Source organism: Pongo abelii, chromosome 4 (assembly GCF_028885655.2).
Source record: "Pongo abelii isolate AG06213 chromosome 4, NHGRI_mPonAbe1-v2.0_pri, whole genome shotgun sequence".
NCBI lineage: Eukaryota > Metazoa > Chordata > Mammalia > Primates > Hominidae > Pongo > Pongo abelii.
This window is the reverse complement of record NC_071989.2, coordinates 146,926,380-146,942,446: the sequence shown is the minus strand read 5'-3', so window position 1 is coordinate 146,942,446 and position 16,067 is coordinate 146,926,380. Positions and strand designations below refer to the sequence as shown.

At 44.1% G+C, this 16,067-nt stretch overlaps 1 protein-coding gene and 1 long non-coding RNA gene across 5 annotated transcripts in view; one reads left to right on the top strand and one right to left on the bottom strand.

Annotated features, from left to right (window-relative positions):
* LOC134761465 (uncharacterized) overlaps nt 1–7,800 on the bottom strand; it is a 56,254-nt gene extending 48,454 nt beyond the window's left edge. For both annotated transcript variants that reach the window (XR_010140104.1, XR_010140105.1), the window contains exon 1: nt 7,657–7,800. This is a non-coding gene — a long non-coding RNA (uncharacterized LOC134761465). The remainder of the gene's footprint in view (nt 1–7,656) is intronic.
* The window catches only part of ETF1 (eukaryotic translation termination factor 1), a 38,010-nt gene continuing 27,370 nt past the window's right edge, over nt 5,428–16,067 (top strand). Inside the window, exons 1-2 of one of the 3 annotated variants that reach the window (XM_024246760.3) lie at nt 5,428–7,964; nt 8,125–8,228. In XM_024246760.3, the coding sequence (XP_024102528.1) occupies nt 8,143–8,228 (86 nt within the window). In that variant the 5' untranslated portion in view covers nt 5,428–7,964; nt 8,125–8,142. 3 annotated transcript variants of the gene reach the window in all.

Below are 16,067 nucleotides of genomic sequence, written 5' to 3'. Positions count from 1 at the left end.
TAGAATATCAGACACAATGGCTCCTTTTATAATGTTTTGTAATACATAGAAATGAGATTAATGTATTTCCAAAAATCAGTGTAAGAAATCAATTTAATTTGCAAGTATGAAGGAAGTGATTTAGACAACATTTTTGGAAGATTCAGTGCTTGTTAACACCCATGTAAAAGACTTAGGATTCATGTGAAAAATTCTAGGCTCAGGTTTCCAACCACATGAACACTCAATGGGAACACTGTAGGATTATGAAGGATTGTTATATGGTGTGTTGGAAAATAACTTAGCATTTTCGGTTGGCCCTTGCCCACTGCCCCTACTGTCTCCTAAACATAACTTTAAAAGCCCTCCAGGATTTCCAAAGTACTCCAGTTGAGAACTACTGGCTTACGCTAGTCAAGATTCATCCTTGGGATCAGAGAGAGGAGCCAAATTGCCCAAGCAAAATATATATTTGAGTTCTATTAGGGAGAAGTTGCTTGGGTATGAGCGGACACAGTATTTCAGTCACCTATCAGTAAAGCTAATAGTAGCAAAAATATCAAGAAGGTATACAGAGATTCCCTAAATAGAGCCAATAGGATATATATCTAGAATAAGATTTACTGTAAGATACTGGCTCACACAATTATGGAACCTAGGTCCCACCCACAATCCACTGCTGGGAAAGCTGTTGGTGTAAAATTTCAGTGACCAGGAACACAATGGTGTCCTAGTCCAAGGTTAGAAGAATATGGATGTCTTAGCTCTGGCAGTTCTATATAGGCCCTTAACTGATTAGATGATGTCCACTCACATCAAAGCAGAGCAATCTCCAATTCAATACTAATCTCTTCTGGAGAGAGACAAATGTTTAACCAGTTAAATGGCATCAGTGGCTAAATTGACACATAAAATTAACTATCACAAAAGGCAAAAAGAAATGATGATTGGTTTTATTCTATAGTAGAGCCTCCCTTTTGTGATTGTAAGTACTTGCTTAGGTCCCAAGAAGAACTTACGGTATCCCTCTTACACCAACTTACTGTTTTTGGTTTTTTGTGTTTTGTTTGTTTTTTTTGGTTTTTGTTTTGAGATGGGAGTCTTGCTCTGTTGCCCAGGCTGGATTGCAGTGGTGTGATCTCAGCTCACTGCAACCTCAACCTCTGCCTCCTGGGTTCAAGCAATTCTCCCACCTCAGCCTCTTGCAGTGAGTTGAGATCGTGCCACTGCATTCCAGCCTGGGCAAGAGTGTGAGACTCCATATCAAAAACAACAACAAAAAAATTTATATATATATATATATATAATTGTCACACGTTTTAACATCTTTATAGCAAACAAGAATATGCTTTTCCCAATAGTCTCATAACTTTAAAGTAGATCTGAGTCAGGAACCAAGGGTCACACCCACATTGTTTGACATGTCCAAGTTCCTTTCAATTTAGGCTTCCCTGCCTTTTTTCCCCTTTGCAATTTATTTTAGAAACTGGACCACTGGTCCCATAGCATCTCCTACATTCTAGATTTTACTAATTGCTTCCCTGTGATGTAATTTAATGTATTCCTTGTCCCATTTAATCCAATTCAAGTTCAGTTTTTTTGACATAGGATCTCACTCTGTTCCCCAGGCTGCAGTGTGGTGGTGCTATCATAGCTCACTGTAACCTCAAACTCCTGAGCTCAGGTAATCCTCCTGCCTTACCCTCCCAAGCAGCTAGGACTACAGGTGCTCGCCACCAGACACACAGCTAATTTAAAATGATTTTTGTAGAAATGGCACTCTTGCTAAGTATATTGTTCGGGCTGGTCTCAAACTCCTTGAGCCAAGTGATCTTCCCACCTTGGCCTCCCAAAGCACTGGGATTACAAGCATGAGCCTTTCGCCCAGCCTGTTTCATTTTTCCACAACAGGTGATGTGTATTTCCATCAGAATTTAAAATTTTATATGAATTCCAAACATGATTTCGGTTGGCTCTTTTGTCATGTTAGTAGCCACTGATGATCATTACCTAGATCTCTAATTTCATTAAAGGTATATTATTTTACTTCTGTCTTTTCATTTTTTGTTGGAATACCTCTATAGTGAGAAAATTCTCCTTTTAACAAGTACCAAGTTACACTGCAATGTACCTATATATATAAGGGAAGACCAGTTAAATGTTCAGCTCTTTTCCTTAATTTACTAGTTTTCAGAATTAGTTCCATAATCAAAAGTGGGGAAATTATGTTTCTTGGGTGTTATCGTGAACTCATGGATTTCGACACTTTTATGTTTCATTTCATTGCAACCTTTCTTAGTGATACTCAAATTGTTCTAACCTTGGCCTGAGAGCCTCTTCCTGTTGGCTCTTAAGTAGTTTTGACAAAACCCCAGTAGTCCATGTTACTTTCTTTGCTTACTGCTATAACAAGATGTTCCAGGCTCACCTTGTTCATTTCTGCTTCAGTCCAAGAAACAACTATTTATTTTATCTGTTATCTTACTTAACATCCCTATGTCTCCATTGCACCCCCACAAAAGACCATAAATATAAGGACTGAATTACATCTAAAAATTTTCAGCACTTGTCCCAGTGCTGGACCAAAAAAGTGGCATGCAATAAATATTTATGGAATTGAACTAAAAGATTAACATTTGACTAGCTATTCTTTATGGAATTGAACTAAAAGATTAACATTTGTCTAGCTATTCTACAAGTGTCTCTATTGAGTCAAACAAGGCACCACTGGCAACTGGCAACATTAAGCACTTGCCTCTTCAGGTGGGCCAAGGGCAGGATTCAGGCTCTCCCTGTAAATACTCTCTTACATGCTAGAGGTAGACCCCAGCTAATGAGCTCTCCCTAGAACAGGTATTCTGACACACACACACACACACCCCTTTTTTTATACTGAGAGAATGAGAAAAACATTAAGTTTTAGTTCTCCGTGGGCCTTATTTTCTTAAAGGAGGAAATCATTACACAGTAAAGCATTAATGGCCCGTATGTGCTTAATTTAACATGACCACAAATTCATGTAGAGATGTCTGATCCTCTAGAAAGGAAACTGTCATTCCTTAGCTGCAGTCCCTCCTTCAACTGAAGAATTACATTTCACCACTAGGTGTCCACAGGGGAACAAAGGATACCTTACACTTGCCCCACTGCACTCCATAAACAACTTGTCCTAGGTCAATTTATAAAAACCTTAAATCTTATTTTATGTTGTACTACTAAAGCTTAGGTCTTCATTTACTTTAACTTATGAGATATCCTGGCCGGACACAATGGCTCATATATGTAATCCCAGCACTTTGGGAGGCCGAGGCAGGTGGATCACAAGGTCAGGAGTTCAAGACCAGCCTGGCCAATATGGTGAAACTCTGTCTCTACTAAAAATACAAAAATTAGCCGGGCGTGGTGGTGCGCGCCTGTAGTCCTAGCGACTTAGGAGGCTGAGGCAGGAGAATCACTCCCTTGAACCCGGGAGGTGGAGGTTGCAGTAAACTGAGATTGTGCCACTGACTCTAGCCTGGGTAACAGAGTGAGACTACGTATCAAAAAAAAAAAAAGAAAACTTTCCTCTAACAACCACACTGACTTCCAGAAGACTCAAAGGCCCTTCCCTGCCTTCATCTTGGCTACTCTTTTTTTTTTTTCCCTGAACTCCAGTGATCCTCCTGAGTAGCTAGGGACTACAGGCGTGCACCACCATGCCCAGCTAAATTTTTTTTTAATTTGTAGTATAGATGAGGTCTCACTAGGTTGCTCAGGCTGTACTCCAACTCCTGAGTTCAAGCAATCCTCCTGCTTCAACCTCCCAAGTTCCTAGGATTACAGGCATCAGTCACTGTGTGTGGTCTATCTTCGTTACTCTTAAACTTATCTTCACGTTAGTGACCAATAACCTCATTCTGTAGCTTTTTTTTTTTTTTTTTTTTTTTGAGAAAGGGTCTTGCTCTGTCACCCAGGCTGGAGTGCAGTGATCACAGCTCACTGCAACCTCAAACTCCTGGGTTCCAATGATCTTCCTGCCTCAGCCTCCTCAGTAGCTGGGACTAGGGGCACGTGCTGCTGTGCCTGGCTGATTTTTTTTTTCTTGTTTTTGTAGAGACCAGTTCTCTCTAAGCATAAAGACTTATTTGTGCTTTCAACATCAAAACTTATAACAGGCCTGTAATCCCAACACTTTGGGAGGCTGAGGCAGGTGGGTCACGTGGGGTCAGAATTTCGAGATCAGCCTGGGCAACATGGTGAAACCCCCATCTCTACTAAAAATACAAAAATTAGCCAGGCATCATGGCCCGCGCCTGTGGTCCCAGCTACTAGGGAGGCTGAGGTGGAAGGATCGCTTAAGTCCTGGGGTCGAGGTTGCAGTGAGTCATTATCGCACCACTGTACTCCAGCCTGGGCAACAGTGAGACCCTGCCTCAAAAAAAAAAATGAAACAAAAGCTTACTCGCCTACTCCCACCTAATTAGGTAGGAACATCACCTACATCCCAATATTTAACTTTGTTACATAATGTTTGAGCTGAGGAGGAAGTTCTGAGATCATAAAGAACAATTCCTTTATTTTTCAGAGAATCTGTGTGCCTAGAGAGGTTATATAGTCTGTTCTCACCATTTAGCAGTTTGAAATATCTGTATCACTTTTATATCACAGAACATTCCTCCTCAACAATGAATCGTCATGGTCCCATTTAAAAAGCCTTGATGCAGGCACTACCATCCGTGCTCCATACATCCCAAATCTCTTCACGTAGATAGCTATCCCAGCCTTTGCCTCTAATGCACTGATTTCTAATTCTAAATGCAGAGATGGTGAATTTGCAGCAACTAGGCAAGGAGCTTTTGGGGCTACCTGGGCCTGCAATTGTCTAAGAAATAAGTTTTAAGAATTCAGAGGCTGACAAACAGCAATCCTACTTGGGATGTCGTCATGCTTGCTTCAGCCTGAATCACACAGAAGAAAGCCTTCAAGCATGGACCTGAAGCAATGCTGTAAACACAAACATCAAAATGAAGAGGAGGCCAGGTGTGGTGGCTCATGCGTGTAATCCCAGCACTTTGGGAAGCAGAGGAAGGCGGATCACCTGAGGTCAGGAATTCAAGACCAGCCTGGCCAACATGGTGAAACTCTGTCTCTGCTAAAAAAAAAAAATAATAAAAAACAAAAAAATACAAAAACTAGCCCAGCGTGGTGGTTCACACCTGTAATCCCAGCACTTTGGGAGGCCAAGGCAAGCGGATCACGAGGTCAGGAGATCGAGACCATCCCGGCTAACACGGTGAAACCCCAACTCTACTAAAAATACAAAAAATTAGCTGGGCATGGTGGCACCCGCCTGTAGTCCCAGCTACTCAGGAGGCTGCTGCAGGAGAATCGCTTGAACCCAGGAGGTGGAGGTTGCAGTGAGCCAAGATCGTGCCACTGCACTCCAACCTGGGTGACAGAGGGAGACTCCGTCTTTAAAAAAAAAAGAAAAAAAAGAAAAGGAAGAGTAGAGTAGGGCAATCTAATATAGAAAGGAGGAACTAGGGCAAGAGGAATGAAGGAAAACCTTGGACACAGTTGATTCCTAGTCAGTAAGCAGTGTTTATGACTAAGAAGACCACTCCGTTCACTACTAAACACAGTGAATGACACAGCAGGAGTACAATATTATATAACAAATGAAAATATGCCAAAAACTACAAAATGGAACCCAGAGAAGAGGTACCAACCTGAGATTCATTTCCTGGGGGACAGAAGTATGACCGTGTCCCCACCCTATGAAAATACAGGTAATGGGGTCACTGTATAATACACTGGACACCAAAAAATGGAGTCGGGAAGCCATAAACTAGCTGTGGGACTCTGAGAAGATCCCTTTCACTTTTCTTTGCCTCAGTTTCCCCATGTATGAAATGGAGGTCATACCCCCATCTTCAAAGTGTGGACAAAGTTTATAACACATGCAAAAAGTATTCAAAAACCATACAAATGAAAGCGCATGACTGACATCCCTACTTACATGTCTCATAAGCAATCTCAAATTCAACAGGCCCAAGATGAAATTCTCAATCATCCCCCAACACCTGCTCCTCACCTTTCCCACCTCAATAAATGTCACCACTTCAGTACTCTGGGAACCATTCTTGGTTTTTCTCAACCAATCCATCATCCAGTCCTATTCACCTTTTTTTTTTTCCTCGAGACAAGGTCTCGCTCTGTCACCCAGGCTGGAGTGCAGTGGTGTGATCTCAGCTCACTGCAGCCTCGAATTCCTGGGCTCAAGGGTTCCTCCCACCTCAGCCTCCCAAGTAGCTGGGACTACAGGCACGGGCCACCACACCAGGCTAATATTTTGTACTTTTTGTAGAGACGGAATCTTGCCATGTTGCCCAGGCTGCTCGCAAACTCCTGGGCTCAAGCGATCCTCCCCTTTGGCCTCCCAAAGTGCTGAGATTACAGCCGTGGGCCACTGCACCAGGCCCTTCATTCACTTCTATCTGCACAGTCACCACCCTAATGTAAGCGAAAATCATCTCTCACATGATAATGAAGCAGCCAAAATGGTCTCTGGGCTTCTCCTGTGCTCTCTCCAGTCCAAACCAGGGCTCTAAACCCTTTAAACTACCCACTGTTCTTGAAAGAAACCAAACTTCTGAATCTGGCTTAAAAGGCCCTACATGATCTCTTCCCCTGCTGCTCCCTCAAACCACTCTCCCCGTCCCCGACCTTGTGCCAGCACACGGGCGTTTCTGTAGTTCACAACTGTATTCTGCTTCCTCCTGACAAACTCTTAACTCATCCTTTGGGTCTCATTTCAGAGTTGGGTCCCCGCCATACACTCTCAGAGAACCCTGAAGTACTTAAGCATTTGTGTAATTATTTTATTACAAAAAGTACAAAATCACAAACGGTTAGAAACCAAATCGACTATAAGCTCCATGAGGGTAAGTACTGTCCTCTGTTTGGTTCACCTCTGTATCCCCAGGAAAACAGGGTCCAGCACACGGTCTGGGCTCAATATTTGAGCCCAGACGAGGTGAGGGGGGACAAAGTAGTCACCTAAAAATCCTAACTCAAAAAGATAAAGTTCTAACCGTATGTGGATGCCCATTTTCTTTCAACTCTCTCCACCTCCATTCTCAACGGCTCAGGCCAAACCATACAAGGGTCAGATACCTCACGTCTCCAAGCTCAGGCAGCCCCCGCTGTCTTCCACCCCATAAAATCCTAAATCCAAAGTGAGCCCGTCCTAGCTCTGGGGCGAGAGAAAACAGGCCTCTTTCGCCCCTGCAGGTGAGGGTCCCGGACCGCCCGGAGGCAGGCTCCTCATCCAGACCTACTGGCCAGGACTCCTCCACACTATTCCGCGCAGCCATGACGCACGCAGACCGCAGCACTTCGTCAGCGAAGAAGCCGCTGAGCGCGAGGCGCTTCTTCGCGGCTTCTCAAGCACCGTTCAAACCGCGCGTCGGACCCAAGTGCCTAGTTTCGAGTTGCAAAGCCTCAGATGTCCACCCTATTCAAGGAGAAGGGACTGAAAAGACGACGACCCCGGTCCTCTCTCTTTAAGAACCACCCCCATTCGAGCCTGACGGGGGCTCTCAGTAAACTCGCGAGAGCCACCGGCTTCCGCCCGCTTCCTCCTCTCGCCTTGCCGGGCCGGAAGAAAGGTGGCACCTCCCACCCCCCAGCCTCTACCTCACAAGGCGGCGCGGACCCAGCTGCGGCCAATCGGTGGGCTCATTGTAGGCTGCGGGGCAGAGAGCCAATGAGAAGTCGCGGCGGACGCAGAGCTTCTCCTCACTCGCACCGGCCCCCTCCCTTCCGCCTGCCGCTTTCCACTCCGCCCCTGGCGGAGGAAGTGATGTCACAGGCCCCATGTGAGCGGATTGCAACACATGCAGCTGCCTGGAGAGAGGGAGCCGGTGTCCTACGTCAGAGCCGCCGCCGCCGCGGAGCCGCCGCCGGGGAGGAGCAGCCGCTGCCGCCCAGGACTGGGCCCTTAGGTAAGGCACGGGGAGGGAAAGGCCGGCGACCTCTGTGGCGAGCTGCGCCGGATGGGAGGAGAGGGCCTCTGGGGGGTGGCGAGGAAGGGGGCCGCTCTGCCCCAGCGGCGGCGCTAACTCTGTGGTCTTGGTGTCTCCGGGCCCCGCCGGGCCGCTCTAGGGAGGAGGAGGCGAGAAGATGGCGGACGACCCCAGTGCTGCCGACAGGAACGTGGAGATCTGGAAGATCAAGAAGCTCATTAAGAGCTTGGAGGCGGCCCGCGGGTGAGCGCCGCGTCCGGCACCCTCCGTGCCCTCTTGGTTCCCGGACCCCTCAGGATGGACGCCCCCGCGCCGCATGGCCGGATGAGGAGAACCAGGCACTAGCCAACTCCCGCCTTCTGGATCTCTGGGTAGTAGCCCCTGACCCAGGGGCGAGGGTAGGCGCGGTTGGCCCGAGAAGGGGTCCTTTCCCCGCATGGGGGTAAGGGGCCCGCGCTCCCCGGTTTAGATCACTCGGCCCCCCTCGTGGTAGGCCACCGCTACTTTTGCACCCCTCCGGGACCCTTAAGTCCAGGTCCTCCCTCTTCGCGCTCCAGGTGCTGCCACCCGACTCGGGTGCTATTGTGGCAAAGTGCTCGGCCTTCCTTTCCCAAGGCCCTTCCCTGATTTCCTCTTCTCCCTTCGTTCCTCAGCCAGGCCTCATTAAAATGGCCTCTCCCTCCTGGGCTTCTGAGACCCGGGTGGGTGAAGTTTGGATGGGACGGGAAGCAGAGGTGGCCAGGGACAGCTTCTTTCTGATTCCTGATTTCTCTGGGTCTTCCACCTGTCCCAAGATGACTTCTCCGAAGTCCTCTAATTACCCCGGAGCTTCCTGGTTTTAGGTGTTCCAGGACCCACCTATAAACTGAAAATGCCAACGTATGCGCGATGTGAGGGGTGCTGGGTAGGTTTTGGTTAATGAATCTGCATGTGTATGTCCAGAATAAATACGGGTTAGGGGGCCGTTTGATAGGAATCATAACTACAGAGTCCCTGCTGGCATTTCTCTGAAATTTGTGGGGATATCGCTGTAGAGAGGCGCCTGATGTGCTTGTTGAGTGAGATTCAGAATTGAATTAAATGGGCTTTGAGTCTTGTACATTTTGATAAGAAACTGTAGGTGTGTCCATTGTGGGGAGAGTAGGCTAGATTAAAATTAGCTGTGTGTGTGTTTTCTTTTTTTTTAATGTTGTTCGTTTGAGGAAGGTGTGCCAGAGGTATTCCTGTTTCCTTTATTACTTTATTTTGTTCCTTTCCCAGTCATAGAAACTTTTTACTTACAGGAAGTGCCCCCCCCCCCAAAAAAAGTGTTTGGAACATTATTACATACTTGTATGTCTGAGCATTCTTAGAATAGTAGAATGGCCTGCCTCAGGCCATGTGAAAAGTTGATTTCAGCACAAGAATTTGACATTCTGGTTTCCAGCCCAGGATTGTCATTTATGGGTAGATTTGCAATTTTAGAGTGACAGCCCCTCCAAACTCTTCATTATTACTGTTTTATGAAACAGGATGTGCTTAATTGTACTGAAGGCCCAGTTCACAGGTTGGTTTTGCTAGTGTTTTGTTCTTAATAAATTAGGGACAGCTCTGTTTGGAATGAGGCTTCTAAAAGTTTGGCCCCATTCAGTGACTTGGGCTTGTGCTCACTCTTTCGGTTTACTGGAGAAACGTTAGTTTAATATGAATCGAAGACAGCAGCTTATTTTTTAGTCCTTAGGTTTTTCTTTGAATTTAATAGAATATCCAGACCTTCTTAATAATCTTACAGGAACTTGTGCCATATGGTAGTGACCAGTTATTCCCAAAATGTGAGACTACTGTACAGAAAGGGTAATATAGGTCACGACCCATTATGTTGCACTACCAAGAATTAGCCAGGTTCTTTTGTTTCAGTAGGATCTTCTGTTTTGTTACTTGAAGCCTTCAATCCAGTATTGCATTTTATAGATTGCTGTTGTTGCAGTATTGTATATAGGTGGATGTGACCTGTGGATTTGTTCTTACTACTTTCATTAGCAGGCAGGTTCACACATTTTAATTTGCATACGTTATATTCTCTGAAACAGTCCAAAAAAATTAAATCATGACTATAATTTGCCTGTTTGAATGAAGTAACATTGAAGACGACATTGCTTAATAAGTAACAGCATTCCTTTCTACTGCTTGATGAAGGAAACTCATTCTTAAATTTGTTCTACCCATGTTACCTAGCCACTAGAAACTTTTAAACGCCTCTTTAAGGCTTTACCTCTTTGTTTAGCAAAGTTCAGTGAAGTTTAAAGCATGCTAAAAATGAAGTTATAAGACACAACTTGTATTTCAAGTTGTTGAGTTTGGATATTTTAGACATGATTAAGCTGTCTAAAATAGCTGGAGGACCTTCCGCTAAACATTGTGGTTAATAATCATATCTTACTTTGCTTTTAATCAGGATTTGGTTGCATCTTGATCCCGTGGAAATTTAAAATCTTGGCCATCTCTGAGTATTGGTAAGGGAGTCAGAAGATTCCCCAGTATATACCAGTTTTTGGAGGTGGGAATATTTTCATTGCCAACTTGTGTTAAAGTCAGACTCTAGATTTTCATAGATAGGGTACAGTGAAAAATGTTATTCCTAATTTACCTAGTGATAAAATATTTTTAGGAGAATTGTAATGGGCTTTGAAGACTAAGTGGATGGCAAAATGAATCTGTATTTGCTGATGTTTTGGGGATACTCTGGTTTTCAGGAGGAAACTGAGGTTTTCAGGCATGGTTATTAGGATAAGATAGTGAGACTTAGTGGTGGAGTTAACAGTATTGTTTTGGAAATGAAAAAGCCCTTTCCTCCCCTTAGCAGTGTAGAATTCTAGGCATAGGAATCATGGATTGGTTTTTAACAGTAGTTATTAAAATATGCTAGAATAAGAGTGATTTTGAAATTAAGATAATCCTATGTGGTTATCTCTTGATATATAACCCAAATTTAATGTAGCTCGAAAAAGGAACCACCTGCAAAATGGGCTCACTAACTACATCTGAATAAAGGGAAGTATGTTGGCAAAATAATTTATTAAGCACATAGTATATTATATTATAGACTGTGCTACAGTACATTATTAAGTCATTTAATCCTCACAAGTATTGCCACCATTTGGTAGACAAGGCACCTGAGGCTAAGAGATAATTTGTCCAAGATGTCACAGCAAAAATGTAGCAGAGTTCAGAACTTAAGCCAATGTGCTATACTGAGTATATTTTATTTTCAGAAAATACAAAACTAGATTTCCTTAAAATGTAGTCTGAGCTATAACAGATTCTATTTTATGTTACATGTGTGTAGAAGAGCATTTATAGAGGCCACATTACTAAAATGGGGAACTTGATAACATTCTGTTTTGTAACCAGTATCATACTTAATCTTCTGAGTTGAAAGGAGTGTCACACATAAACTTGATTTTTAATTTGGGTAGAACATGCTTATTTGGTTTCAGATAAGCCTGGTCGAATGTTAGTTTGTGTGTGCTAGTAAAATAACCAGTTAATTATTTTGGTAGACATAGGCCCCACTTAAAGTTGATGGTAGTTCTTCCCTGTTCATGATTGCTCCTGGTATATGCTCCACAGTTGGCTTGTGAAGGACAAATGTATACGTAAACCAATACTGTGGTTGAGGGTATCTTGAATAAGGAACTAAAACAGGTCAACGTATGTTGGAAAAAGGGGGAGAATTATTGGTTGTTTTTTCTCTTGGTGTTTTCTGAGCAGGCAAGAGGTGGCCTCAGAAATAGTGTTGGACACCTTATAGTTTTAAGGTAATGTTAATAAAATCATAACTAGAGCCTGTTCTAGCCAGGGACAGTGGTGAATGTGACAAAGGAATGGACAGTGTTAATTTGGGTTAGGTTGTGTCTGTGGGTGTTAAAATGTCTTTTCACTTATCTTCACTAGGAAACCTTATGTGTTTCTTATCTAATGAACACTTGGTCAGATAACCCTCATAACCGTAACCCTTGTTTGAAGGTCAGTGAGCTTGCAAACTTCTGCTGTAGTGTTTGGACATTTTAAAAACTGTTTACTTAAGAATAACTTGTTGGCATCTTAACTCTAAATGAAATAAAATTGGTTGTTCCTGCCCCCAAATATAACCATTTTTAAAGAATCCCCACTGAATTCCTCACATTATATAGATTTAACAGTTAATGTTTTGGCGAGATCATTGAATAGGGTAATGTTTTAAATCTTAGAGATAATTAATATGAACAGATTGCTTAATTTATATACTTTGAATAAATTAAGGTATGTTGGATGTGTTTGAGTACCTTCCCCAAGTAAACATTGTTGGTTAATAGAATATTCACCTAAATGGTGGTGGAAATAATATTCTCAAAGCACTGAATTTCACATTCTTTTTTTTTTTCCCTCACTATCCTTGAAGGGCTGGTTGTAGCTAAAATGATACATTGTGGTCTTTGATACAAATACCTGAACCATTTAAAGTTCAGGCTCATAAAGAAGACTTTTTTTGTCCTCTATTCTGGCTCTTTCCATGCCTCCCTCCCCCCAAACGGTTGGTTAGACAGATTAAAAGACCACATGAGAACTGGGCACGTTGACTCACACCTGTAATCCCAGCACTTTGGGAGGCCAAGGTGGGCGGATCACTTGAGGTCAGGAGTTCAAGACCAGCCTGGCCAACATGGTGAAACCCTGTCTCTACTAAAAATACAAAAATGAGCTGGGTGTGGTGGCTTGCACCTGTAATCCCAGCTACTCGGGAGACTGAGGCAGGAGAAATGCTTGAACCTTGGAGGCGTAGGTTGCAGTGAGCCTGGATCCCGCCACTGCGCTCCAACCTGGGCAACAGAGTGAAACTCTGTTTCAAAAATAATAGGGGCCCAGGCTGGGTGTGGTGGCTCACGCCTGTAATCCCAGCACTTTGGGAGGCCGAAGCAGGTGGATCTCCTGAGGTCGGGAGTTCGAGACCAGCCTGACCAACATGGAGAAACCCTGTCTCTACTAAAAATACAAAATTAGCCAGGCGTGGTGGCACATGCCTGTAATCTCAGCTACTAGGGAGGCTGAGGCAGGAGAATTGCTTCAACCTGGGAGGTGGAGGTTGCGGTGAGCTGAGATTGCGCCATTGCACTCCAGCCTGGGCAATAAGAGCGAAACTCCGTCTCAGAAAAAAAATAAAATAAAAATAATAATAATAATAATAATAGGGGCCCAGTGCGGTGGCTCACACCTGTAATCCCAGCACTTTGGGAGGCCAAGGTGGGCAGGTCACAAGGTCAGGAGATCAAGACCATCCTGACCAACACAGTGAAACGCCGTCTTTACTAAAAATACTAGCCAGGCATGGTGGCGGGCACCTGTAGTCCCAGCTGCTCGGGAGGCTGAGGCAGGAGAATGGCTTCAACCTGGGAGGTGGAGGTTGCGGTGAGCTGAGATTGCGCCATTGCACTCCAGCCTGGGCAACAAGAGCGAAACTCCATCTCAGAAAAAAAATAAAATAAAAATAATAATAATAATAATAATAGGGGCCCAGTGCGGTGGCTCACACCTGTAATCCCAGCACTTTGGGAGGCCAAGGTGGGCAGGTCACAAGGTCAGGAGATCAAGACCATCCTGACCAACACAGTGAAACGCCGTCTTTACTAAAAATACTAGCCAGGCATGGTGGCGGGCACCTGTAGTCCCAGCTGCTCGGGAGGCTGAGGCAGGAGAATGGCTTGAACCCGGGAGGCGGAGCTTGCAGTGAGCTGAGATTGCGCCACTGCACTCCAGCCTGGGCGACAGAGCAAGATTCCATCTCAAAAAAAAATAATAACAATAATAATAAAGACCACATGAGAAAAAAGTCAAGAACTAGACTATTTTAAGTTTTGTGAGAAGAGATGAATATAGAACAAACAACTACAGACTTCTCACTCTTGCCAAATTTTGGTTTCCACATGTGTAACTATGGACATTAATCTTGGATTAGGTGGTAACAGTTGAGATAATACGGGTTAAAATACCTAACACCACATTTGCCACATAGAGAGTGCTCTGTAATGTTAGCTCTTTCCTTTTGTATGTACAAACATTGATTCTGTAGAGATACCCTAATGGAGAATTGTATTATTAAAATAAAAGATCAGGATACAGATGCCACAGGTCTGAACTATGAGAAAGAGGAGAAATAGATGAGAGAGAAAAGAGGTGGTAAAGGGAAGAGGACAGAGTATATATGTTAGAAAGGATGTGGTGGTGGTCCTTAGTTTCCTCCAAGTATGTAGGCTGCCTGCTTCAACTCAGAACTAGTCCTAACAGCCGTTGTATCTGGCATGGTGTTCTATGCACTGTGAACCTAATGAACAATTATTCCCTTTGAATTTCAAGTCTTGACAGACTTCTATTGTAATAGTAGATATACTTACCCTTCAAGGGAAGGAAGGCTTACTCTGGACATACTGCAAGGTAAGCAAGAGTACATAATTAGAGTATCATTTAAGGCAGAGTGCTGTGTAGGTTATAGGTCTCTCCCATCCTCCACACCAGTTGGACCCTTTCTTCAGAGGGCTCGTTTTCTTTGAACTTGAGACTGAGGGTCGGCCCAGTACAGCACCACCCCCTGTCCTGGGATGGTACTTCGTTGTTTAAAAAGTTAGTGTCAGCTTTGCAGCAGGGCTAAATGCTCTTCGATCCTATTTGAAGAGTAGGAAGGAGAAATTTGCCTTCCCACTGCTGGATCTGTTCAACTAAGAGGCTGGACAGTAGAAATTACTTCTCAGTCCAGCCTATTCTCTAGGGATCTCAGAATAGAACCTTCTCCTAGGATACATTCTGTAGGTGTCTTTTAATTCTTCAGCAGCCTGCTATCTTAGTGAGGGGGAGAAGGAATTAGGAAGGTTCAGGCTTTTTTTCTCCGGCAGGTTAGAAATTGAGAGTCTGAGGTTTCTCACTGGGTACTGTCCTCAGAGAGTATGATGAAGCTCCCTCTGATACGGTTTTATCTTAGGCCATTTGACACACATCCTTGCCCACTGTCTTCACTCTTCTCACAATCCTTTCAGGTTCAGAGGGACTTGACATTTTCAGGTGCCTGACAACTGGTTCTTGTCATACAGATAGCTCTGCATGTTGAGTTTGTACTCTTGTTTTCACATTTTCATTTGTGCTTTTATGATCTCCTTTAGAAGAATGATCATAGTCGAAATAAAAGGTTCTTTTTGTTTTCCTGCCATATCTGTGACCTTATGAACTAGATTTTCCTCCAAAATACACACCTGGGTATATGAATATGAAGCCAGAAATGCACTTTTACAATTAACCAGTAAGCTAATGGGCTTCACCAAACATCTGCTGTGAGTTGGGCACTAGACATTTTGGAAGAAATATGTAATAAAATAAAAACATGATCTGCCACACAAACATGGAATGATAATATAAACCATTTTCAACTCCATATTAGTGAGTACAGAATAACACAGTACATGTTGAAGGGGATTTAGTATAAGCAGATGATTAAGGTCTGTTTTTTGTTTGTTTGTTTGTTTGTTTTGAGGCGGAGTCTTGCTTTCCCGCCCAGGCTTGAGTGCAGTGGTGCAATCTCAGCTCACTGCAACCTCCACCTCCCAGGTTCAAGCGATTCTCCTGCCTCAGCCTCCCGAGTAGCTGGGATTACAGGTGTGTCCCACCAAGCTTGGCTAATTTTTTTTTTTTTTTTTTTTTTTTTTTTTTGAGATGGCTTGCTCTCTTGCCCAGGCTGCAGTACAGTGGCACGATCTCAGCTCACTGCAACCTCCACCTCCCAGGTTCAAGCGATTCTCCTGCCTCAGCCTCCCGAGTATCTGGGATTACAGGCGCCCGCCACCACACCCAGCTAATTTTTGCATTTTTTAGTAGAGACAGAGTTTTGCCATGTTGGCAAAGCTGGTCTTGAACTCCTGACCCTAGGTGATCCGCCTGCCTTGGCCTCCCAAAGTGCTGGGATTACAGGCGTGAGCCACCGCGCCTGGCCGAAATTCATCTTTTATTAAAAGGAGGTTGCAGTGAGCCGAGATAGTGCCACTGCATGCCAGCCTGGGCAACATAGCCAGTCTCTGTCTCAAA